Raw genomic sequence first — 27,641 nt, 5'->3', positions numbered from 1 at the left:
TCAGAAAGCATCAGAGAGCATCAGAGAGCATCAGAAAGCATCAGAGAGCATCAGAAAACATCAGAAAGAATCAGTAAGAATCAAACTAAACCCTTGTTAACATGTGAACCTCATTCCTGTCATTATCCAAACATTGAAAGAAGCTAGGAGCTGAATGTAGTTCCTTAAACGCTCGAACATCAGACAGACTTTATCCTGCCAGCTCCTAAATAATGTCCAGCTGAGCAGAGGATTCAGTCATCGAGTTGGCGTGATAGTTAGCGTACTAAGGTGATGAAACGTTGGGGAAGAGGACATGACGGATGTAAAATCTTCTTACGGGGACAAATCAATAACCTGAACCTGAGACAGAAGGTCCTGAGGATCCTGGTTCTTCCATTTAAGGCCAACTCAAACGTTCAGTAGCTGTGAGGAACAAACGTCATGTCCTTGTGATGGAAATTATGATTATCAGACAATTGAAAGCTATGATGTTATATTTAACATATAAATAATACAATTCTGTAAGCCTTACATGTCGAGAGACAGTAGATCTCAGCACTCAGGAAGATGATCAGTCACAAGGTGTCATGTGACCACACAGTGACCTGATCATGGGTCTATTGATAGGGTCAGGGGTCAGTTATCTCATGACTAAGCATGTCTTCATTGTAACTGTATGTAAGCTCTCTCTTCAGTTTGAGTAGTTGCACTCGGCTGTGGAGACATGGCTCTTCATGTTGTTTGCCTCTTTTGCAGAAGATTAAAGAACCAGAAAGACATCTCTTTGACTAGTTCATTTCAAGAATCTCCACCACATCCTCTTCCCCAACGTTTTATCACCTTGCAGACTGTACCTTTGCTAATATATAACTGGAAGAACCAGGACCTTCTGTCTCAGGTTCAGGTCATTCATTTGTCCCCGTAGGTAGATTTGGTTTGCAGTTTAAAGACTAAGGATCCATCCTGACACACGGCACAGACGACAGGCAGAACCTCGGTCTCTTTGAAAACCGTTAGAACAAACATTTCTGTGAGAAATCCCCAAAACTCTACAATGAAGACGATTGGAAACTACGTCACACTCTGCCTCAAACACAAGATCCACAGGAAGAGAGAAGGTTCACGACGTGATATAAGGACACTCAGTGGATGGTTTGGATATCGACGTGAGAAACAGTTTGTTTACAGCCTGTTTGACTGCAGGAAGCTCTTTGTTTTGGGATAACCGTCAGAGGGTTAAAAGTAGTGACGAGTCAGCAGGAAAACACGATGCAAAACAGTCTCAAAATCACGAGACGTCCTCCATGTGCAGTCAAAAAGGATTTGTCCAGAAGATTGAGAGATGATCTGCACATTATCTCCAAAAGTAAATATGTATTCAAATTTCTTCAGTACTTTGTGTCTCTGGATAGTTAACGGTTATTTCACACGTTCGTCTCGTACTCCACCAGCAGAGTCTGAGCCTCCGGAGATTCTCTGTCCTCCGACTCCTTCTGAGGCGCCGAGAGCTGCAAGGATGAAAGGAAACATTTAATACAATTGGAAAATGAATCACTACAAGGCTCTTAAAGACGAAAGGCAGAAAGATAATCAGAAAAAAATTGAAAAATATGTAACACTGAGCTAAATAAACTTTACGTCAATAAACTGAATAAAAAAAAAACTGTCTGAAAATGCACGTGTTTCACTATTAAACAAAAAAAATATTATTCAAAGTAGTGTTGTCACGATACCAACATTTTGGTTTCGATACCGATACCAAGTCAAGAATTGCGATTCCGATTATTTTTCGATACTTTTCTTTTATTATTTTCATGATCAATAAAATTGTAGTTTATCTGTTAAGTGTTTTCTTACAACATGGTCTCTTCTTTATACTTGAGTTTATGTGATTTCTCTGATAGTTAACTTTATATTTTACTCCATTACATTCATTTGTGTATTCCTGGCAATAAATATGTTTTCTTATCAACACCGTCTCTCCTGATTTAACCTCTGTAGTCCCAACCGCCTTTATTTATTGAATAACATTATATTTGATTGGAAGGAATAAAATAAAGACTCTTTATAGATAATCAGGAAAAACTGAAAAAATATGTACGTTTGTTTAATAAAGTACAAGAACACTGAGGAAATTAAACCTTAAATAAATCAACTAAATAAATTAAAACTGTCTGAAAATTCACGTTTTTTCCAAGTTAACTTAGAGTTTAAGAATTTTTTTGTTTAAACATTATTTAAGAACAACCTTTGCAGTCTCAACCGCCTTCATTGATAAAATAATATGGTGAGTGTGATTGTCCTTCATAACAAATATCAAATAATTGATAATAAATATAAACAAATATAAGATAAATACAAAAATAAAACAGGTTGCAGAACTTACGTACACATTTAATTTCTAACAAGACCTTTTGATTTTAAATTAGTTGCACCAAAATGTAAAACTGGTTTGATTATTTTCAACAAATCACACAATTTCTTGACTTCCAGCTGCTTTTGGAGAAGAAACACTTTAAAAATCAAACTGTGAGTTGATCTGTGATTTCCCCCGACCTCTATAGAGAGGCGAAGTCCCTCCCTTTCCGGTGGAGCTCCATGGGACCTTATTTCGGAAAAAGTTTGTATTGTTTGTATTGTCAATGGGGAGAGAAAGGTTATCTTTGGATCCCGTTTGAATTGTGCCATGAATTACACATATGATGTTTGTCAACCTTAAAAAATAATTTCCATGTCAAAAAAGTCACAGTTTGTCGTAAAACTGTTGAAATATAAGACTATGAAAAATACGCAACTAGAAAGACTACAAATCCCAGAATCCCGGTCCCGCATGCTGGCTCTTAGGAACCGACTAACTCCCCTTGTGTGTATGTACAGCTCTCAACATGCCCAGACTTGGAGTGATTTTCACCTCTTTTAATACTTTCCGCCTCATTCTGAAAGAAAGAAGTGAAATGTGCCAACGTGACGGCCGTCTGGGTGTGTGGTGCGAGACGGGAGATGTAGTTCATTGAGCGGTTTCACACAAACAAAGTGTTACTTCACAGTTTTACGACACATTTGTATTTTTTTAACTTGCAAAATTATCTTTTAAATTGACAAACATCATGTGTGTAATTCGTGGCTCAATTCAAACGGGATCCAAAGATAATCTTTCTCTCTCCATTGACTTCAATACATACGTTTTCTGAAATAAGGTCCCATGGAGCTCCCCGGAAAGGGAGGGACTTCGCCTCTCTGTTAAAGTATCCTGCTCACCCTTTATTACATTTTGAATGAATCTTTATTTACCGAGTGTCCGAGCGGCGTGACGCAGCAGAGTTTCTTCTTCAGACGTTCAGGAAGGAAACACAACAGCTTCCCTAAACACGGATAAACGGTTCCTGGAGTCACGTCCTCCTCCTTCAGAGGGCCTGCATGCAAAGCACACATTTATCATTTAACATTTCATATAAGACAAGATAATACTGCATTGGTCCCAGAGCAGGGACGTGTGCAAAGTTACAGAAGCAACAACCAGAGAGAGGTACAAATACATAATAAAGTACACATTATCAAGACAGCGTGGACAGAATTAACACATTCAAATGATTGCACATAATATTCATAATGCACATAAAACATGTTTTTCACATATGTTGTTGCACATATGTATGTAATATGTATCTGCATCCACATTCCATATCCCGCTTTACAAGGTGTGAGGACAGACAAGGTGTGAGGACAGACAAGGTGTGAGGACAGACAAGGTGTGAGGACAGACAAGGTGTGAGGACAGACAAGGACAGACAAGGTGCGAGGACAGACAAGGTGCGAGGACAGACAAGGTGTGAGGACAGACAAGGTGTGAGGACAGACAAGGTGTGAGGACAGACAAGGACAGACAAGGTGTAAGGACAGACAAGGACAGACAAGGTGTGAGGACAGACAAGGTGTGAGGACAGACAAGGTGTGAGGACAGACAAGGACAGACAAGGTGCGAGGACAGACAAGGTGTGAGGACAGACAAGGTGCGAGGACAGACAAGGTGTGAGGACAGACAAGGACAGACAAGGTGTAAGGACAGACAAGGACAGACAAGGTCTGAGGACAGACAAGGTGTGAGGACAGACAAGGTGTGAGGACAGACAAGGACAGACAAGGTGCGAGGACAGACAAGGTGCGAGGACAGACAAGGTGCGAGGACAGACAAGGTGCGAGGACAGACAAGGTGCGAGGACAGACAAGGTGTGAGGACAGACAAGGACAGACAAGGTGCGAGGACAGACAAGGTGTGAGGACAGACAAGGACAGACAAGGTGCGAGGACAGACAAGGACAGACAAGGTGCGAGGACAGACAAGGTGTGAGGACAGACAAGGTGCGAGGACAGACAAGGTGCGAGGACAGACAAGGTGCGAGGACAGACAAGGTGTGAGGACAGACAAGGTGGTGAGGACAGACAAGGACAGGACAGACAAGGTGCGAGGAACAGGGACAGAAGGTGTGAGGACAGACAAGGACAGACAAGGTCGCGAGGACAGACAAGGACAGACAGGTGCGAGGACAGACAAGGTGTGAGGACAAGGTGCAGACAAGGTGACGAGGACAGACAAGGTTGCGAGGACAGACAAGGTGCGAGGACAGACAAGGTGTGAGGACAGACAAGGTGTGAGGACAGACAAGGTGTGAGGACAGACAAGGACAGACAAGGTGTGAGGACAGACAAGGTGCGAGGACAGACAAGGTGTGAGGACAGACAAGGTGCGAGGACAGACAAGGTGCGAGGACAGACAAGGTGCGAGGACAGACAAGGTGCGAGGACAGACAAGGTGTGAGGACAGACAAGGTGTGAGGACAGACAAGGTGTGAGGACAGACAAGGTGTGAGGACAGACAAGGTGCGAGGACAGACAAGGTGCGAGGACAGACATGGTGCGAGGACAGACAAGGTGCGAGGACAGACAAGGTGCGAGGACAGACAAGGTGCGAGATGCGAGGACAGACAAGGTGCGAGGACAGACAAGGTGCGAGGACAGACAAGGTGTGAGGACAGACAAGGTGTGAGGACAGACAAGGTGTGAGGACAGACAAGGTGCGAGGACAGACAAGGTGCGAGGACAGACAAGGTGCGAGGACAGACAAGGTGCGAGGACAGACAAGGTGCGAGGACAGACAAGGTGTGAGGACAGACAAGGACAGACAAGGTGCGAGGACAGACAAGGTGTGAGGACGAAGGTGTGAGGACAGACAAGGTGTGAGGACAGACAAGGTGTGAGGACAGACAAGGTGCGAGGACAGACAAGGTGCGAGGACAGACAAGGTGCGAGGACAGACAAACAACAAACAAACAAGGTGGGCAGATAAAAAAAAGTGTGTGTTTGATATATTCTGACCTGAGAGGAAGCTGATGAAGAGTCCGACGAAGACGACAGTGAGGCAGCTGAAGGCGCTGTACCACATGTACGACAACGAGTAAAACCTCTGCAGTCCAGAGGGGCGGCTGCAAACAGAGAGGACACATGTTCAAAATAATAATAACTTTAATTGATAAAGCGCCTTTCATTAACCCAAGGTCGCTTAACAAGAAACATTTAAGGACAAGACGTAAAACAGGGGGCAGAAATGGTGTTACATTGCAGGGGGGGGGGGGGAGTTAATGTTGAACAGATGAGTTTTCAGGGTTGATGTGAAGATGTTCAGAGAAGGGGCGTTACGGCAGCAGGGAGGGAGTTCCAGAGGGGGGGGGGGGGGGCAGCGACACTGAAGGCACGGCCCCCGAAGGTGCGGAGGCGTGAATGGGGAATGGAGAGCAGGCCGGAGTCTGAGGATGGAAGGGTGCGGGACGGGGGGTGGAGGAGATCTGTGAGGTACTGAGGGGAGAGGGCACGGAGGGACTTGGAGGTGACGAGGAGGAGTTTGTAGGTGATGAGGGACTTGACCGGGAGCCAGTGGAGGTTGGAGAGAGAGTGGGGGTGATGTGCTGCCAGGGCTTGGTGCGTGTGAGGACCCTGGCAGCTGAGTTCTGGACGTACTGGAGCCTGTCCAGGGTTCTGCTGGGAACCCCGGACAGGAGACCGTTGCAGTAGTCCAGGCGGGAGGTAATGCACATATGAAGCTGCACATAAAAAACGTTTTGCACATATGTTGTTGCACATATTATCCACATTGCACACATGATATTGCACAAAATATTCAAATTGCACGTGAAATAGCACATGTGACATTGACACCTGTTTAATAAAGGGGACATATTTCACAGTTCTGCATTAACATGTGGAGAACAACTGGACTGATGCTATGTTCAGGTGAGTTGAGATCATGCGTCACGTTTTCCCTTTAAATGTTTTACATCTTGGTGCTTTTTGAGTTATTTTCAGCTTTTAAAATATGTGTATTTGTTAGATTATAATCCTTAAACTCAATTTAATTGTTTCAATAGTTACTTTATCACTTTATTTTTGCTGTTTTATTATTTTAATTTGTAAACGCCTGAATTTCCTCAAGGGGATAAATAAAGTTCCTTATCTTATCTTATCCTAAAAGATTAAAAAACTAAGCAAAAAACCCATAAATGACCGTTTCCATTACAGAGATGTTTAAGTTGCTCTTGATTGAAATGGAAATAACTTCCATAGTTGATTATAATTGAACAAATAAATGATATTAAAATGGATTAAAAGTCATATGTACAACAACACTGAAGCTGCTGAAGACTACAACTCCCATGATGCATCGTTGCTGCACCACCACACTAACAGAAGCGCTGTTACCTCACAGTGATGTTCCACAGCGCCCCCTGCAGGTTAAACGTTGTGTTTGCAGCTCTGCAGCTCGGAGGCAGCGGCTTTGCTCCAGAGACTCGGGTCACGATGCTGCCGACGCCGATCCAGCACACCAGAACCAGAGCTGACCCCAGACCAGCCAGCGCCCCCTGGAACACAGGAGAACCAGACTTAAAGAGTTCTGCTCTCTGGTGAGGCAAGTTTATTCATACAGCACTTTCAACACAAGGCAATTCAGAGTGCTTTACCGAAAGGAAAGACATTCAGAGCATTAAAAAGCAAAGATAATGAAACATGAACAACTGTTACAGTGCAGAGTGAGATGTGAACAGTTTGATTCAAGAAGAAAAGTCTTCAGCCTGGATTTAAAAGTAGTCAGAGTTATATCCCCTAACCAAAGTCTCACATTCCTCTACCCCTAGTGTTGCTGTGAAATTATACACACACACACACACACACACACACACACACACACACACACACACACACACACACACACACACACACACACACACACACACACACACACACACCACACACACACACTACACACACACACACACACACACACAACACACACACACACACACACACACACACACACACACACACACACACACACACACACACACACACACACTTTGGTCTGGTGAAATATTGAACTTTAAACTCAGCACATCCCTAACAAAACGAAACAGGTGTAAAGTAAAACATGTTTTCTACCTATAGCCCACTAATACCCTGTGAAGTGCTTTATTTAAAATATATATGTTTATGTTTAAAAAACTCACATTTATGATTAAATTATTGAGAAAATACTCATCACCATGTTTATAGGTTTTTTTAAATTGTATTGCATCTTAGCAGGAAAGGCGCTTCATTAATAATTAAATATTCAAGTTAATTAATCAATTAATAAATAATAAAAAAGATAAATCAATTAATTAATAAATAATAAATTAAATTAATTTATAAATAAATAGAAAAAAAGAGAAATAATTAAATAATCAAGATAAGTAAAAAATGTATAAATAAATAATTAAAAATATGAATAAATAAAGAGATCAAATGATACATTCATAAATAAAAGAGAATTAAAATAAATAAATAATTGAATTGATTTAAAATAAATAAATACAATTCAATTTAAACAGATATTTAAGTAACCTAAATAGATGATTAGATAAATAAATAAGTCTCAGTGTGTCTCACGGTGGAGTTGGCCCAGGGGAAGAACATCCCGAGACAAAACAGACCCAGAACCGGACCTCCAACCATCCCGAAGATCTTCATAGCCACCTGCAGGTCGGACAGAAAGACGTGTAAACAAACAAATCAACAAAGTAAACATTCAGTTATCTATTATTGTGTTTACCTGCAGCACTGAGTCTCCCATCAGGTGAGTGAGGAAGGCCATGGCGAGACACAGCAGCCCGTAGAACAACGCTGAGAAGAGAGAGAGGGGTTCACTTTCATATTTATTCCAGATGTTTCAAAATAACTTGATTCTCCATTAACCTTAGACGAGATCACCCTCGCTATAAATAACAAGCAAAATAAAAAAGCTCCTGGCCCTGATGGATTCCCAGTCGAATGTTTTTGGAGATTTAAATCTAAATTGGCCCCATTAAGGAATCTCTGCAGAAGGGGTCTCTTCCTCCCACTTTCAGACAAGCCTCCATAAGTCTGCTTTTATCTCTGCAGCTCTTATAGGCCACTTTCCTTAAAGGTCACCTATCAAGCTATTTTTAGGCAATAGCATAGGTCTCAGATATATACAAATATATAAAAAACATGTCTATGAAGTGTTTTGCTCCAAATACCAAACAGATCACCCATTCTAGCCATGCCTCATATCCCTCTATTTCACTTCCTGTTTCTAAAGTGCTGATTTGAGGTATAAAGCTTTAAAAAATAAAAGAGGAGGGGGCTGAGCTCATGAGGGACCCGGCAGCTACTGTCTAAACTAAATGCTGCCGTGATGAAACGCCATATCATGGATTATCAAGGATTCTCTCTGAAACAGTATGGAGCTCAAAGGCTTTCTCTCTTGCCGGTTATACCACAAGGTGAGTTCCTTTTTATTTCCTGCTTCTTCACACACATGCTCTCCAGTACAGGTTAGCTCTGAGTGTTAGCGATGCTAATGTCAACACCGACCATATTACGTCCAAAACAGTCGGGCATTGTTTCTGATAGCAACGTTTCTGATAGGGCCGTGGGTCCACATTTCAGATATTACGTCATATCGGACGCTAATCTGGATCAGCTCCGTTGTTCCCCCGTTTTTAGAGATTTGGGTACGGAGGAAAAGAGAGAGGGTTTTATTTTCTGACGCTGCGTGAGTTCCCTGACACACCGGGGACAGATGTTGATGAAGAGAAGACATCAAAAAGTGCATTTTGCATGATAGGAGACCTTTAAAAAAGGTGGATGCGAAAATACTTGCTTAGGCTTTGGCACGCCGCTTGGAAAATATTCTCCCAACCATAGTTTCGGAGGAACAAACTGGATTTATAAAAGGGACGTCAACTATTTTACAACGTTCACACCCTTTTAAACATTATTTACTACAAAAATACCACTACGACCCCTGAGGTAGTGATCTCACGTGATGCTGAGAAAGCGTTCGATAGGGTTGAGTGGGATTATTTACTTACTGTACATTTTGGTGTGTATGTGTATGTGTATGTGTGTGTGTGTGTGTGTGTGTGTGTGTGTGTGTGTGTGAGACACAGGCAACACCACAGAGAGAAGTGTGAAGGTTTCTATAATGTGTTATATAATTATCACACCTCATTATAGACACTAGAATCCTACGGGATCGCTTAAACGGATTTAGTGCGTCGTCTGCATTTAAAACAGCAGTTAATTGCTTCTGATATGTCAATTAGTGTGTGTGTGTGTGTGTGTGTGTGTGTGTGTGATATATATACTTTAATATTTATATTTCAAGATTCATGATACATGATAGGCCTATGGAAAACATCTGAAGAAGGCCATGGCCAGACACAGCAGCCCGTAGAACAACGCTGAGAAGAGATAACTTTAATATTTAGATTTCAAGATTCACGATACATTTGATTTGATTAGATTTATTTCGAATGTGTAAAACAATATTGCTTACTGCACATATTTTATATTCTTTAATGTATTGCATTCTATTTCAATGTAAATGACTGCTTTGTTTTATTGCTATCTTAATATAGTTCGCTATCCGTGTTATTTTTTACATTTTTGTTCTACTTTTATGTATGCACCACGACATCAAGTCAAATTCTTCGTACGTGTCAAAAAACCTGGAAAAAAACCTGTTTCTGATTCTGAATAAAACAAAATCTAAATTCTTTCTTGGTCAGTTATAAAAAAACATGTATAAAATGTTAAATATTATAAAAATTAAAACGGAAATGCTAGACATTTTCATCTCAAATAAATTGTAAAATATGCCATAAAGCTTTGAGTGTGTGTCTGAGAGTGACTAGGCTTGTTTGAGACGAGCTGCGGCTCGCCTCGAAAGTAGACGAGAATAGCTGATCGCAGCCGGGGGAGGTCTCAAAAAGCTCGCCTGAAGTCGGACAGCTCGGAGTCGGCTTCTTCTTCTTCTTCTCTCGGTTTTTTGGCGGATTTCAAACAACTTTAAGGTGCATACCGCCACCTCCGGAGTCGGCTTGACTCGGTTTGCATTTATAAATGCACACGGCATCTATTGCACGTCTGTCCGTCCTGGGAGAGGGATCCCTCCTCTGTTGCTCTCCCTGAGGTTTCTCCCGTTTCCCCTTTAAACTGTGGGTTTTTCTCTGGAAGTGTTTCCTTGTATGATGTGAAACGTAAGGACAGAGGGTGTCGTATTGTCATACTGATATTCTGTACAAACTGTGAAGTCCACTGAGACAAATGTAACATTTGTGATATTGGGTTATATAAATAAACATTGATTGATTGATAAAGAATGGACAAATGTGTTTAATCGTTAATGTCAGATATGTACTAAGTAAATACATTTGTTCCTGCTCAAGATTAGATTCAACTTTATTGTTATTGCACAGATTACAGGTACTGAGACAACGAAATGCAGTTTAGCTTCTAACCAGGAGTGCATAAAGCAGTAAAGTGAAAAGTAATGTACACAATCTACAGAATAAAATATAGAATGAATTGAATGATGAATAAACAGTGAGGGGTATGAATACACTATATACAGTCGCCTAGCCTAGTATGAACAGTGTGTTGTATGAATGCTAAGATATATAAAGTATGAAAACGGTAAGCAGTGCAAGTATAGTATAAAATATATAGATATTAATTTAATGATGATAAACATTGTGGAACAATGATGAAAAATGTGAATGGAAGTGACGTAAAACTGACACAAAAAACAACAACACACTTTAGCCGAGCCAATGGAGAGTTTCATCTCCAGCACGGGGTAAAACCCACCAATGAGCGCTCAGCTCCAGATACCAGCGAGTCGTTTCCCATCAAGCATTTCGCTTCCGCAGCCCGGGGAGAGAAACTGCGCCGCCTCGCCGTGTCTCGCTCTCAAGTCTGCGGGCGTCTTTGTCCCGCGAGATTTCAACGTCTTATGTAGGCGAGCCTCCTGAGCAAGTCGGACAAAATGGCTAACCATCATGCAACGCACTAGCAAGACGTTGATCGCAATTGCGCAGGTCTGCGCAGGTCTCGCTTGTCTCAAACAAGCCTAGTGTGTGTGTCTGTCTGTCTGTCTGTCTGTCTGTCTGTCTGTCTGTCTGTCTGTCTGTCTGTCTGTCTGTCTGTCTGTCTGTCTGTGTGTGTGTGAATGAGTGTGTAAGTGTAGGTGTGTGTGTGTGTGTGTGAGAGAGCGAAAAAAATCACTCAGACAGACACACTGTCTGTCTGAGTGATTTTTTTCGGCTGTGTACTTTCAGATTCTAGCGCACTCGAGCTGCTTTCTCCATTCTTACCTACCCCACCTTTAAGTATATATTCTTTGTGACTCGAGCCATCTTATTCATTCCTTAGTTATTGCATCGACACTTATTGTAACATCTGGTGGGGGGGAGGTTTTAATGTCATATGCACATGAGCTAAAGTGTAGAAAATGGCAATGAAATTCTTCTGACCTGAGCTCCTCCAACAATGCAACATATAGAATAAAATACAAAAAATAAAAATAGTGCAAGAAGTCTATATACATGTAAATAAAAAATGAAATGAAATAATGTACATTAAGACAAAATTAAATACGGTTTATTGCGGTGATTACTATTTATATAAATAAGTAGATAGCAAGATGAATGTTCTGGATGCTCTTCACAGAGTTCAGGTGTTTAGCAGTCTGATGGCCTGTGGGATCAAACTGTCCCTGAGTCTGGGGGTTTTATTATTATTTATGTTTTGATATGTATTATTGACAGCTCACCTAAGCCTTTGGACAGCAGCGTGGCTCTGGCCTCCGTCATGGCGGGGAATCGAGGTTTGATCAGATCCTCCATCGTCACCGTGGCCAACGAGTTGAAGGAGGACGAGATGGAGCTGAACAAAGAAATCAATATTATATCTAGAGATGAAATATCAACTAATCTGCAGGTGGATTTTAAAACATCTGAGAGTGGGAGTGTGTGTGTGTGTGTGTGTGTGTGTGTGTGTGTGTGTGTGTGTATGTGTGTGTGTGTGTGTGTGTGTGTAAAGGGGTTAGTGTTATCAATTAATCAGCAGTTTGATTTTTAAAACATCTGAGAGTGTGTGTGTGTGAGTGTGAGTGTGAGTGTGAGTGTGAGTGTGAGTGTGAGTGTGAGTGTGAGTGTGAGTGTGTGTGTGTGTGTGTGTGTGTGTGTGTGTGTGTGTGTGTGTGTGTGTGTGAGAGAGTGTGTGTGTGTATGTGTGTGTGTGTGTGTGTGTGTGTGTACCTGAGTGCAGCGCTGAACAAACAGGCCACAAACAGACCAGGGAGTCCCGGCAGCCCCTCCAACATGTCCATCACAAAGTACATCACCATCTGAGGACACACACATTTAGTTGGTTTGTTTACAAATACAAAATCCTAATTGTATAAATGTAAACAAATATATATTTCTATTTTTGTTTTTACAAAAAGTGTATCGATCTTTTTTTTCTATCTTTAATGTATTATTCTTTATTGTTGTTTTATGATATGACTTTTCTTTCTGTTTACATACATCCCCTACATTTATTGCATTACATTTGGTTTGAAAATAAGACAAATTAAATGATTTATTTGACCATTTGTTAGAAATCACAATTATTGATGAAAATAAAACGGAACTTACAGCGTTCCTGATGGAGGTGTGATACAGGTGTGATACAGGTGTAATAAATGTGTGATACAGGTGTAATACAGGTGTAATACAGGTGTGATACAGGTGTAATACATGTGTACTACAGGTGTAATACATGTGTACTACAGGTGTAATACATGTGTACTACAGGTGTAATACATGTGTAATACAGGTGTAATACATGTGTAATACAGGTGTAATACATGTGTAATACAGGTGTAATACAGGTGTAATACATGTGTAATACAGGTGTAATACATGTGTACTACATGTGTAATACAGGTGTAATACATGTGTACTACAGGTGTAATACATGTGTAATACATGTGTAATACAGGTGTAATACATGTGTACTACAGGTGTAATACATGTGTACTACAGGTGTAATACATGTGTAATACAGGTGTAATACATGTGTAATACATGTGTAATACATGTGTAATACATGTGTAATACATGTGTAATACAGGTGTAATACAGGTGTAATACATGTGTAATACATGTGTAATACAGGTGTAATACATGTGTACTACAGGTGTAATACATGTGTACTACATGTGTAATACATGTGTAATACAGGTGTAATACAGGTGTAATACATGTGTACTACAGGTGTAATACATGTGTAATACAGGTGTAATACAGGTGTAATACATGTGTAATACAGGTGTAATACATGTGTACTACAGGTGTAATAACTCACAGCGTCCCTGTTGGAGGAGCCCAGCGGGGGGGAATCCTCTCCGCAGTAACGAGCGAACATAACGAGGCCCATCAAACAGCTGAGAGCCAGAGAGAGCTGCAGGGCGGGGAACACCATGTACACAGACCTGTGGGGGGGGGGTATTAATATAGAGAGTGTGTGAGAGTGTGTGTGTGTGTGAGAGAGTGAGTGAGTGAGTGAGTGAGTGAGTGAGTGAGTGAGTGAGTGAGTGAGTGAGTGAGTGAGTGAGTGAGTGAGTGAGTGAGTGAGTGAGTGAGTGAGTGAGTGAGTGTGTGTGTGAGTGAGTGAGTGTGTGTGTGTGTGTGTGTGTGTACCTCACAGCCTCCTTCTCTGATTTGGCGCTCAGGTATCTCTGCACCTGGGACTGATTTGATCCGTAGAGCGAGAGCATCAGGAACACCCCCCCCCACCCCGAGGGTCCAGAAGGTGTGTCGCTCTGTGGGGTCCGGGTTCAGACTGAGAGGGAATACAATAACACATTAAATACTTAAATATGCATAAAATAAACCTTAATACCTCAGAAAACAACATTTATTCAAACAGATCTACTGTTGTTGAAAATGTTGTGTAATGTTGAATAAGATGCCGGCTGTGTTCACTTAAAGGTCTCCTTTCATGCTATTTGTAGGCATATATTATGGGGTGGGAGCTAATAGCTAATGCCTGCTCAGAATTCTATGAGAAACTCAGCTAAATGCTGCCGTGATGAAACTCCATATCATGTTCCAAACCACATCAAGGATTCTCTCACGTCTCATTGTTTCTTACAGCAATGTTTCTGATTGGCCCGTGGGTGTAAAGCCCGCCCACATTTTAGTAATGTCTTCATGACGCAGCAAATCTGGATCAGCTCCGTTGTTCCCCCGTTTTTAGAGATGTGGGTACGGAGGAAAAGAGAGAGGGGTTTATTTCCTGACACTTTGTGAGTCTCCTGACACACGGGGGACACACCGGACACACACGGGGGACACACCGGGAACACAAGCTGATGTAGAAGAGACATCACTTTGTGAGTCTCCTGACACACCGGGGACACACCGGGGACACATTGATGTAGAGAAGACATCAGAAAGTGACTTTTGCATGATAGGAGACATTTAAATAAAGAAGCTCTTGTGTTTCTGTGACTCACTCGATGCCAGCGATGCGGTTTCCCTCCCAGACTTTCCTCCCGACCTCCATCACCCCCCCGGTCTTCTGGACCCCGACCACGATGACGGCCAGCTGCCCGGCGAACATCACCGCCGTCTGGAAGACATCCGTCCAGATCACAGCCTTCAGACCCCCCTGTGGAGAGGAGAGGAAACGGGAGGATTGAACCGGAACTGGACGTGGACCAGCGTCTAAACCCGGGGAGCCTCCGGGTCGTCTACGGTCCGCGAGACCATTTGATACGGCCCTCGAGGTAGACCGCAAAAGAATTAAACAAGAGAGGGCCTGTTTTTCCTGGCCAAGGTCAGGTTCCTTGAACACAACACGAGCCTAACGTGTCATCACGTGGTATATGTCTCGTCTGACAGGAGTGCAGTTCTTACGGAGAGCACCAGAACGTCGCTCCGGCATTCAGATATAGCAGTACCCATAAGGAGCCGTACACATGCTGCAGTTTCTGCGTGGCTGTGTCTGTAGTTGTAAGCCCAGTGGCGATCTGTCATACTGATCAGTCAATAACGCCATCGAAAAGAATATGCTACATCACAGTACTAGTACTTCTGGGTCTTTGTGTGTCTGTGTCTGTCTGTGTGTGTGTGTGTGTGTGGCACGAGCGCATTTAGTTTGAGCGAGAGAGAGAGCGGTACCAGGTATTGTTGTTATTAGCATCTGGTTAGCTAGCTATGCTAACGAATATAAGGAGCTTTTTCTACAACCAGGTGGAAGAGAGCTCTCTGCTGACAGACTGAGAGGCTCAGCTCAGTGAGGAAGAGGCACACCTTTATATGGTCATTATAGTTTTTCATTATTCACTATAAAAAAGAAGAGAATAAAGTCAACCGGTATAAAATACTATATGACAGTAAAAAAAAGTTGTTATTAATAAACAAGAATACAGTTTGAAAGGAGAGTGATTTGTAAAATATCCATAAATAAAAATAAAATCTGCTTCCAGTTCTGTTTCATATGGGTGTTGAGAGATGTATCCATAGATCTCCTAATGTTGCTCTCAAAGTGCACCAGATTGATGCTTTCAACTTCAACAAGGAGCATGCCCCCCGGACCCCCCCTAGAGGAGGTGAGGACCCCCCCCCCCCACTTAAATCATGTCCACATGGATAGGAAACTCCATGTGCACACATCTTGTGTCCATATCTTTCTGTGTTGGTGGCCATGCCACACCGTGCACGTGCACGTGCACGTGCGCGAGAGATATCTGGATTAAGAGGTTGCTGTTTCTTTGCACAGAATGAAAGAAAGGAGAAATGAATGGGCTGTGACTTTAGTGTTTTTAAGCAGAGGTCAATCATTTGTACGGCCCTCGGAGGATGTTGTGAAAATGTAAATGTCCCTTGAGAGGAAAAAGGGTCCCCCCCCCCCTGCTCTGTCTGCTTCCAGCCTCTCTGATCTGCTCTCCCTTTTATTCAGATTACAAAGTGAATATATTTAGTTTTTTTGGACAAAACCTAATTTTATTATTAGCCCATTTATAAGACCTTTAATACTTGTATTAAATACATGCTATTATTTTATCTAAAAGGCCTATTTTTAGCAGCTTATTTTAAATACCTTTAATGCTATTTAAATATATTTTCATGAGCCGATTTAAAATAATCTTTACACCGTTAAAACACAAAGAGCTGATTTATACTTTGTATGCATTTTAAATATATATTTTATAAGTGATTTTTTAATATACATATATTAGTTATTTATAATAAAAAAGCTATTACTTACGATGGTTGTATAAATCATGCAAACGACTCCGATGGCCAGCACGGCGCCCCAAATCTCAAATCCAGTCACTGAGAGAAAACATGTATTTAATTAAAATCCTATAAATAAAAAAACTGAGTAAAATAACTGGGGGAAAAAATCACATGTTAGAGGTGGGGTCGGTAAGAATGGAGAAACCAGTGCTAGAATTTGAAAGTACACAACCGGAAACAATCTGCCCCTTCCTTCAGACTTCCTCACAGAGCCCCTCCTCCAACACACACGAACGCGCACATGACCAATGAGGGCACGAGATACGTTTGTGCACGAGATGGAAGGCTGACAGTAGAGCTGAACGATTAATCGATTTGAAATGATGCAATTATCAAATCGCAAAGCGAAGAACACATTTTTGTTGTTCTTCTTGTGTGTCAGTCATCCACACCAATCAGAAGTGCTGTGCTCCACATGTACCAGCCATTGTTAACCAATCAGAAGTGGCCCATGATAGAAGGTGATAGACAGATTGATCCAATCACCTGCCAAGTGTTTTTGAAAGTGCCTGCCCTTTTCCAAATGGCTTCCAGTGGAGCTTTCCTGATGGTTTCTGAGTCAGGTTAGTAATGCTCCATCACATGTTTCTATTACGCAGCGTCCACACGGCAGCGTCGCTTTGAAGCTTGCCGGTGGGCGTGTCTGAAACTCGACCAACAACCAATCACATGAATCCCGCGCCCCGGACACACAAGCACGCGGTTTGATTGGCTAGAGCTTGTACTGGCATATGATTTGATTGGCTGACGCTTCCGTCGAAACTTCAAAAGTAGAACATTGCTCAACTTTTGAAGCGAGCAACGGAGGAGGCAAAGTGAAGCGACGGAACCACAATGCAGTTCGGCAAAGCGTGACGTCACCCCATTCAAAGCCAATGGGCAGAAGCGTTGAAGCTTCAACGCACGCCGCCGTGTGGACGGGCCGTTACAGGGTGAATCTTAAACTGAAGCTTGACTTTAAAGCAACCCAACGGAGGTTTCATGTAAGTTTAGTTCTTTCACTCGTAGCTCGGGCTGCGGGGGTGCTAGAGACGGGAGCACGTTGATACGACCTTCCTAGCCGGAGATATGGCCGCATTTTACAATAAACTTCCGTTGGGTCGCTTAAAATCAAATATCGCAAATCTGGCCTAGCTGACAGGCAGGTAGGCCATCCAATCATCTGACCCGGGCCGAGGCAGATGATTGGTCGTGCTTTTTACAGTACTACGGCTTCCACAGATGATATTTATTTATGGATTTTTTGTCAAAGCACTTCAGATATTCATTGCTATCGGGATGTTAAGAGCATTCCATGGAATATAACAACAAGTGTATCTCGAGCCGGTTTCTCAAACTTACCTACCCCACCTTTAAGTACAATTATATAAATAAATACAAAATATTTGACTAAAACAAATGAAATATGTTCTGACCTGCGTTCAGTGCGAAGGCAGGAGTGTACACACACAGTCCCATGTACACAACCTGCAGAAACAGAGAGTATTGACTTGTAAACATGTAAATAAACATACTGTATACACTGAATGAACCACGTTTAGTTAATTATGTTAAATTATTAATGTTGGTTTTCTTCACTTTTGTTATTTCAACTTATTTTTATAAATATTTTTATTTTAAAAAACAATTAGTTTCTTTGTTTTATGTTGCTTTAAACAAAAATATTTCAATACTAATACATTATTTAATAAATAAGTGTGTTTTGGAGGATTGTAAAGTATTTTTTTATATATTATTTGTGTTGTTATTTCCCCCGTTGTTGATGTCATGTTGTTGTAAATAAAAAACAAATTAACAATTTTTTTTTTGTTTGGTTGATTGTTGTTGTTTACTTCAGACTCTGGTTGTTATAAAGTGTGTTTGTGCTGTTTATCATGTGAGGCCTTGAACTCACCGTCTGGAAGATGAAGGTCACAGTCCCACAGATTCTCACCGCCTTACTGAACCGCAGCTCCAGATACTGAGGAACAACAACAACAACAACGGTGAGTTCCTCCTCTCGGGATACATTGAATTCATGCACTGTCTCTTTGCTGCAATAATGTACATTTCACAGATGTGTGTCCAACTTTTTTTGCACAATATTGAGCAAGATTTGTGGTGTTAAAGATGAGGCAACACAAGTATAATATAATATAGTGACAGAAGAGAGTATCTGGGAATATTCACCTGAGACGAAGCCGATTCACCCTAACCTGGATATGTTTGAGTTACCCGGCTTACCCAATCCAAAACCCGCTCTCACTAAGTGATCCTACGACGCTGGTTATCAACTCGTTAACTCAAGCCAGCTTTGCCCTATCTAGTTAGGTGCGCGTTCACATAAAAGGGGCGGGGCTAGCAACATTTGACCAATCACAAACATGGAGAAGCGTACTGACAGCGCAGCGTCATACTTCCTGAATGAAAAGTGAACTTTAATATTAGTCAAATATGAAGACGTTAAACTTTAAACATCCATGTCTTAAACACTTTATCCAGGATCAAAGCCACATAGCTGCACCTGCAAGGTGAATACAGCTGGTAACAGAAAAAGTGTTTGAATGCGTACATTAACAGGTTTATGAAATCACTGCCCCGTCCAAGACACGAGTGGATCTGACTTTAATTACATTTGACTCGAGTGTTTCGTCAACTTAATGTGTTGCTTAAAATAATACTTCTGCATACAGTATGTGACACTGTGAGTGTTGCACGGCCAGATACGGCTCAGCTGACTCAGATAAGGAAATATATGATACATTATGATGTGATATGATATGAATGATAATGGGACACATCGACGTCTGCACTCACAGTGGACTGTACTTAATGTTACTCTGATCCGGTTACTTATGTTGTGGCAAATATTTAAGTAAGCTTTCTTAACGCTAATGTTATAATAGTCAGATTGCTCTGAAGATGGGAGGGGATATTCTATTAATGTTCACGTTCACACAGTCAGTTGATTTTTGCCGGCCGTCTTTCCTGCAACGGCAGTTTTTCTGTATTTCCTTTCTCCTCCTGTAATATGACTTGATCGCTTTAAACTCCGCACACGGAGCTCTGATTGGTCAGCAGGCGGTGTTTTCACTGAGTTGATCTCTTAGCCTGCCACCTAACCTGCTCCGGAGCAGGTTTGCCGCTCAGCATAAGTTACCATGGAAATCTAGCCTGCTAAAAAGAGAACCAGCGTCGTAGGACCGGAAAGCCCGAGATTTCCCTGAATTTAGCCGGCTAAGCGAAAATCCAGCTTCGTAGTACAGGCCTCTGGATATGTCTGAGTTACCCGGCTTACCTAATCCAAAACAAACGCGCTCTCGCTAAGCGGTCCTACGACGCTGGTTATCAACTCGTTAACTCAAGCCAGCTTTGCCCTATCTAGTTAGGTGCGCGTTCACATAAAAGGGGCGGGGCTAGCAACATTTGACCAATCACAAATATGGAGAAGCGTACTGACAGCGCAGCGTCATACTTCCTGAATGAAAAGTGAACTTTAATATTAGTCAAATATGAAGAAGTTAAACTTTAAACATCCATGACTTAAACACTTTATCCAGGATCAAAGCAGCATAGCTGCACCTGCAAGGTGAATACAGCTGGTAACAGAAAAAGTGTTTGAATGCGTACATTAACAGGTTTATGAAATCGCTGCCACGTCTAAGACACGATCTGACTTTAATTACATTTGACTCGAGTGTTTCGTCAACTTAATGTGTTGCTTAAAATAATACTTCTGCATACAGTATGTGACACTGAGAGTGTTGCACGGCCAGATACGGCTCAGCTGACTCAGATAAGGAAATATATGATACATTATGATGTGATATGATATGAATGATAATGGGACACATCGACGTCTGCACTCACAGTGCCGCGGACTGTACTTAATGTTACTCTGATCCGGTTACTTATGTCGTGGCAGATATTTAAGTAAGCTTTCTTAACGCTAATATTATAATAGTCAGATTGCTCTGAAGATGGGAGGGGATATTCTATTAATGTTCACGTTCACACAGTCAGTTGATTTTTGCCGGCCGTCTTTCCTGCAACGGCAGTTTTTCTGTATTTCCTCTATCCTGTAATATGACTTGATCGCTTTAAACTCCGCACACGGAGCTCTGATTGGTCAGCAGGCGGTGCTTTCACTGAGTTGATCTCTTAGCCTGCAACCTAACCTGCTCCGGAGCAGGTTAGCCGCTCAGCATAAGTTACCATGGAGATCTAGCCCGCTAAAAAGAGAACCAGCGTCGTAGGACCGGAAAGCCAGAGTTTACCCTGAAGTTAGCCGGCTAAGTGAACATCCGGCTTCGTAGTACAGGCCTCAGGAGTTTGGGATGTTTTAATAAAGTTTTGCTGTTGTTAAAACTTCAATTTATCAAGATTTCCTCTGTGTTTTTGATTCTTCGTTTAGCCGTGGTGCGTTCAAGCTCCCACTGGGTGAGTAACTGATGCACAGAGGATCATTTTGGAGGTTTAAATGACGTTTAAATGTAGTTTCTAAAGTATGTTTCACCGTGCAGAGACAGACAAGGATCTGAGGAAAAACTACATTATATGTATTTAGTTTCTTCATTATCATCATGTAGGCTCAGGTGCAATATGTACAATTTTAAAATATTATTCCTCGCTGCTACGTTCTCTCTACATTAAGTAAAACACTGTAGTAAAATAACACTCCTCACAGCTGCTTTTTGTTGAAGCTGCTTCTTATCTTCCAGACCTTGGGAGTGTACTTATTTTATTTTATGAATGTGTGGTTGAGTCTTTATTTAATATGTTAGTCTGTTTTTTACTTTGCCTTTTGCATGCACTGTCTCTTTGCTGCAATAATGTACATTTCCCCGACGTGTACCAGCCATTGTTAACCAATCAGAAGTGGCCCATGATAGTAGGTGATAGACAGATTGATCCAATCACCTGCCAAGTATTCTGCACAGTATTCCTGCTGTTCAAGATGAGGCAACACTAGCATAGTATAACCTAGTGACAGAAGAGAGTATCTGGGAATATTCAGCAGGAGTTTGAGATGTTTTAATAAAGTTTTGCTGTTTTTTGCAAGATTTTCTGTGTGTTTTCGATTCTTCGTTCCCCTTGGGGCGTTCAAGGTGAGTATCTGATGCACAGAGGATCATTTTAACTCTTCCTCTCACCTGGTAGGCGCTGGTGATCCTCAGTCTGTAGAGCACGGGGATGAAGATGTGAGCGGGGATGAGGAGGCCCAGGAAGTAGCTGCAGCCGAGGAACCAGTACTGCGTCCCGTGAGCGTAGACCTCCCCCGGGACGCCGATGATGGCCACGGCCGACTGGAAGGAGGCGATGAGAGACAGAGACACGGGGAGACAGCTCATACTGCGGTCCGCCATCAGGAACTCCTGCGTGGTGCGCTGCCGCCCCCCCGCCAGCGCGTGGTACAGTCCGATGGCCAGCGAGGCGGCGAGGAGAAGAGAAAATATCCCGTAGTCCAGAGGAGCAAAACGCTTCTGCAGAGACGCGTCCATCGAGAGTCAGAGATCAGAGACTGGAGACATCAGGGGGGGAGAGAGGGGAGAGATGGTTATAGGTGTGTGTGTGTGTGTGTGTGTGGGGGGAGGGGGTGTGTGTGTGGGAAGGCACCTGCAAAAGGGCACACATTCAAAACAAGGAATGCCAGCGATTTGTGTTTCTTTTACATAAATCTATTGCTGGAAAAACAACTTTTGTGACAGTTTTAAGGGATATAAAAATGTGTGTGTGTGTGTGTGTGTGTGTGTGTGTGTGTGTGTGTGTGTGTGTGTGTGTGTGTGTGTGTGTCATTGGAAGAAGTACTCAGATTTTATAATTAAGCACATTTAGCAAAACTACGGTGTGAAAATACTCCGTTACAAGTAAAAGCACAAAAGTATTGGCATCAAAATAAACTTAAAGGAGAGGTGTCATGGCCATTTCCACTGATCATAATTCCATTGTTGAGGTCTACTAAAATAGATGTATATTGTGCATTTCTCCAAACTCACATTGGTTTCTCATACAGCATCTCTGTAAACTACGTGTATTCACTGAATTTCACTCTCTGCCTTTAACGGCTCGTTGTAGCTCCAATAGCTCCAGCCCCCACCCTCCCTGTGAGCACAGTGTGCTCTGATTGGTCGGGACGTTGTGAATCGCGCTGAGCTCCGTGGAGGTGTTGCTTCCTTGTTTAGGATACATAGCGAAACACAGCCAAACTCATCCTGAGCACACACAAAGTCACAGCCGAAGTAAAAACAATAAGTGTGGCTTGATATTGAGTGAGAAAAAGGTTGATAAACTCTGTGAGAATGGGTCTGCAGAGAGAATGGGTCTGCAGAGAGAATGGGTCTGCAGAGAGAATGGGTCTGCAGAGAGAATGGGTCTGCAGAGAGAATGGGTCTGCAGAGAAAATGGGTCTGCAGAGAGAATGGGTCTGCAGAGAGGATGGGTCTGCAGAGAGAATGGGTCTGCAGAGAGAATGGGTCTGCAGAGAGAATGGGTCTGCAGAGAGGATGGGTCTGCAGAGAGAATGGGTCTGCAGAGAGAATGGGTCTGCAGAGAGAATTTGGCCGCGATCCCAACTGTCTGTTATCAGCCTGCAGCCAGGGAGGAGAAATCAGCTGAACACACAAGGGGACGGGTAATAACCGGAAAAGCATGATACCTCTCCTTTAAAGTACCAACAGTTAAAATAAATCACTTTTCAAATAAATAAATCACACACACACACACACACACACACACACACACACACACACACACACACACACACACACACCACACACACACACACACACACACCACACACACACACACCACACACACACACACACACACACACACCACACACACACACACACACACACACACACACACACACACACACACACACACACACACACACACACACACACACACACACACACACAACACACACACACACCCACACACACACACACACACACACACACACACACACACACACACACACACACACACACACACACACACACACACACACACACACACACACACAACTTTCCCCCACTTAACTGATCCAGAAATACTGACTTCCTGCAGAGAGGGGGGGGGCGTTTAAAAACAGCAGTGACCTCTAAATCTGCTCCTGTTGTCTTTCAAGGTCAAAGACAACAGGGGCAGATTGTAATAAGTCTCTCTGACCTGTTGGTGAGCTGCTTTTCTCTGCTTTAAGTCACAAGTGAATATATTTCAACAATTAAGGACTTGTTTCAGTATTTTCTGACATGTCTTCTTACACCAAATCATGAATATAAAGAATGATAAGCAGATGAATTCTTAATGAACATAGTTGTTAGTTAGTAGCAGCCATATTTTAGAGATTTCTAATGCAGAAAAGTTACATATTACTGAAATTGGGCTTTTAGATCTTAAACTATTAGACACACTGGTTTCATTTAAACCCTGAGACTCTGAGCGGAGTGAGAGTTCATGACCTTGGCCTGGTTTATTTGTTTATATAAACTTTAACTTCTGTGTTGTCTATTATTTATATAATATGCAGAGTAATCAGAGCGACCTTGTGAAAAAGAACCAGGTGTCCTTCCCTGTTTAAATAAAGTCTGTAACAATAATATAACCAGAGGTGTAAAGTAACTAAGTAAAGTGTTGAGATACTTGTACTTTACTTAAGTATTTCAATGTAATGCTACTGTGTACTTTTCCTCCACTACATGTATTTAATACCTTTAGTTACTTCACAGATGTGGATGAATGATGTGAAATCTAATCAAGTGTTAAATCAGACTTTAGTTCCACCTGGAGTAAATCCACAAGCTACCCTGCAGTATACAAAGTCATTCAAACTAGCTGCACCTTTACCAGCTTTGAGAACACTTTCATGATCAATCATTATAAAACATATCATATATATTATTCTGAAATGGACCAATCTGCACAATGACTACTTTTACTGTCGCTACTTTCACTATATTTTGATGATAATACTTTTATACTTTTACTTGAGGAACATTTTGAATGCAGGACTTTTACTGTAACAGAGTATTCCTACACTCTGGTACTTCTACTTTTACTCAAGTACAAGATCTGAGTACTTCTACTTTTACTCAAGTACATCTGAGTGCTTCTACTTTTACTCAAGTACAAGATCTGAGTACTTCTACTTTTACTCAAGTACAAGATCTGAGTACTTCTACTTTTACTCAAGTACAAGATCTGTGTACTTCTACTTTTACTACAAGATCTGAGTATTTCTACTTTTACTCAAGTACAAGATCTGAGTACTTCTACTTTTACTCAAGTACAAGATCTGAGTACTTCTACTTTTACTCAAGTACAAGATCTGAGTACTTCTACTTTTACTCAAGTACAAGATTTAAGTACTTCTACTTTTACTCAAGTACATCTGAGTACTTCTACTTTTACTCAAGTACAAGACCTGAGTACTTCTACTTTTACTCAAGTACAAGATCTGAGTACTTCTACTTTTACTCAAGTACAAGATCTGTGTACTTCTACTTTTACTACAAGATCTGAGTACTTCTACTTTTACTCAAGTACAAGATCTGAGTACTTCTACTTTTACTCAAGTACAAGATCTGAGTACTTCTACTTTTACTCAAGTACAAGATCTGTGTACTTCTACTTTTACTACAAGATCTGTGTACTTCTACTTTTACTACAAGATCTGAGTACTTCTACTTTTACTCAAGTACAAGATCTGAGTACTTCTACTTTTACTCAAGTACAAGATCTGTGTACTTCTACTTTTACTACAAGATCTGAGTACTTCTACTTTTACTCAAGTACAAGATCTGTGTACTTCTACTTTTACTACAAGATCTGTGTACTTCTACTTTTACTACAAGATCTGAGTACTTCTACTTTTACTCAAGTACAAGATCTGAGTACTTCTACTTTTACTCAAGTACAAGATCTGAGTACTTCTACTTTTACTCAAGTACAAGATCTGAGTACTTCTACTTGTACTCAAGTACAAGATCTGTGTACTTCTACTTTTACTACAAGATCTGAGTACTTCTACTTTTACTCAAGTACAAGATCTGAGTACTTCTACTTTTACTCAAGTACAAGATCTGAGTACTTCTACTTTTACTCAAGTACAAGATCTGAGTACTTCTACTTTTACTACAAGATCTGAGTACTTCTACTTTTACTCAAGTACAAGATCTGAGTACTTCTACTTTTACTCAAGTACAAGATCTGAGTACTTCTACTTTTACTCAAGTACAAGATCTGAGTACTTCTACTTTTACTCAAGTACATCTGAGTACTTCTACTTTTACTCAAGTACAAGACCTGAGTACTTCTACTTTTACTCAAGTACAAGATCTGAGTACTTCTACTTTTACTCAAGTACAAGATCTGAGTACTTCTACTTTTACTCAAGTACAAGATCTGTGTACTTCTACTTTTACTACAAGATCTGAGTACTTCTACTTTTACTCAAGTACAAGATTTAAGTACTTCTACTTTTACTCAAGTACAAGATCTGAGTACTTCTACTTTTACTCAAGTACAAGATCTGGTACTTCTACTTTTACTCAAGAACAAGATTTAAGTACTTCTACTTTTACTCAAGTACAAGATCTGAGTACTTCTACTTTTACTCAAGTACAAGATCTGAGTACTTCTACTTTTACTAAAGCACAAGATCTGAGTACTTCTACTTGTACTCAAGTACAAGATCTGAGTACTTCTACTTTTACTCAAGTACAAGATCTGAGTACTTCTACTTTTACTACAAGATCTGAGTACTTCTACTTTTACTGTACTACAGGATGAGTACTTCTACTTGTACTGCAGTACTTCTCCTCTGTATATAATAAAGAGACTCACCTTCACTCTGGAGATCAGCTGTTGTGATTGCGTCATTCAAACCGCTTGTTTACTTGTAAACATAAACAACACTCCCCTGTCCTCACGAGGAGCTCTCATGCTTGAATCTGTTCATAACCCGTTAGATTAGCCTAGCAGCTAATCTCTGCTCCATGTGATTCAAACTTGTTTTGAATTATCTTCCGGTTGGACGTAAGGGGGCGGTGGGGGTTACGTATGACGTGTGACGTGATGACGTGAAGATCACGTTCATAACACTTTAGTTAAAATCAGTAGGCGAGGCTGTAATCTCGCCAGCTGTTACTCTCATGAGCGAGGCGGAACATAATAGTTTTATCACGCCAACAAGCTGCTGGGTCGTTTATTGCACCTCAAACATTAAAACAAATCCAGAGTTCAGTGTTTCTGTACTTCCTGTAAGAACAAAGGACAAAGAAGAGCTCTGTGGCTTCAGGCTCGATCGCCGTTCAAATGACAGCGTTGTTTCCCCCAAAAGTGGGCGGGGCCGTAAAGTGACGTAGATGTTACTCTCATCTATGGACATCGATCGCCTACTGCTATATTTAACCATATATCGAGCCCGATCGTCGATTTCCAATGATTTAATGTAATTGTTTGCCTGACTGAACATCGTACTCGGGCTCTTTGAAGATCCACAAATCCACGGTTTTCAAACATTTCTGATCGGATTGGCAAAAACTTCAGAATTTGTATTGACCGCCATTCAGATGACAGCTTTGTTTTCCCCCAAAAGTGGGCGGAGCCGTACTTTTTGCCCGGAAGTGACGCATATGTTACTCCCATGGATTAGTGCTGCGTTCAAGTGATCCTCATAAAATCCTACTTTTGACTTTTGTCCCACTGTTTAATACTTTTAGTAAACACACTTTAACTTGTTTTAAAAATATCATTCAAACAAATTAATAACGACAGATTTCCGACAGAAAAGTGAACTTAGACGAGTCAAAAAGAGAACAATAAACAGTGCATTGTAAATATATAAATTAACTTTTTTATTACTACAAATTATTATTATTTTTTGGTATGTTTTACATTTATTTTAAAAGGTATATTTCTGAACAACAACATGTTTTCATGCTGCTAATAATAATATTAATAAAAATGAAATAATAGCTCCTCAAA

The 27,641-nt window shown here is 41.4% G+C and overlaps 1 protein-coding gene across 1 annotated transcript; it reads right to left on the bottom strand.

Annotated features, from left to right (window-relative positions):
- Positions 1–7: 7 nt before the first annotated feature.
- Positions 8–26,890, bottom strand: slc5a6b (solute carrier family 5 member 6). The gene is given in 17 exon segments (XM_034149018.1): positions 8–1,490; positions 3,274–3,395; positions 5,356–5,462; positions 6,733–6,893; positions 7,957–8,043; positions 8,120–8,190; positions 12,149–12,261; positions 12,636–12,724; positions 13,729–13,855; positions 14,064–14,155; positions 14,157–14,205; positions 14,882–15,036; positions 16,639–16,706; positions 18,086–18,137; positions 18,565–18,630; positions 21,803–22,170; positions 26,499–26,890. Coding segments are annotated over 16 exon segments (1,791 nt in total). The 5' UTR covers positions 22,151–22,170; positions 26,499–26,890; the 3' UTR covers positions 8–1,406.
- Between the last annotated feature and the right edge of the window lie 751 nt (positions 26,891–27,641).

Source organism: Trematomus bernacchii, unplaced genomic scaffold (assembly GCF_902827165.1).
Source record: "Trematomus bernacchii unplaced genomic scaffold, fTreBer1.1, whole genome shotgun sequence".
Taxonomy (NCBI): Eukaryota; Metazoa; Chordata; class Actinopteri; order Perciformes; family Nototheniidae; genus Trematomus; species Trematomus bernacchii.
Note: the sequence above shows the minus strand (reverse complement) of the source record. Positions and strands in the feature narration are given on the sequence as shown.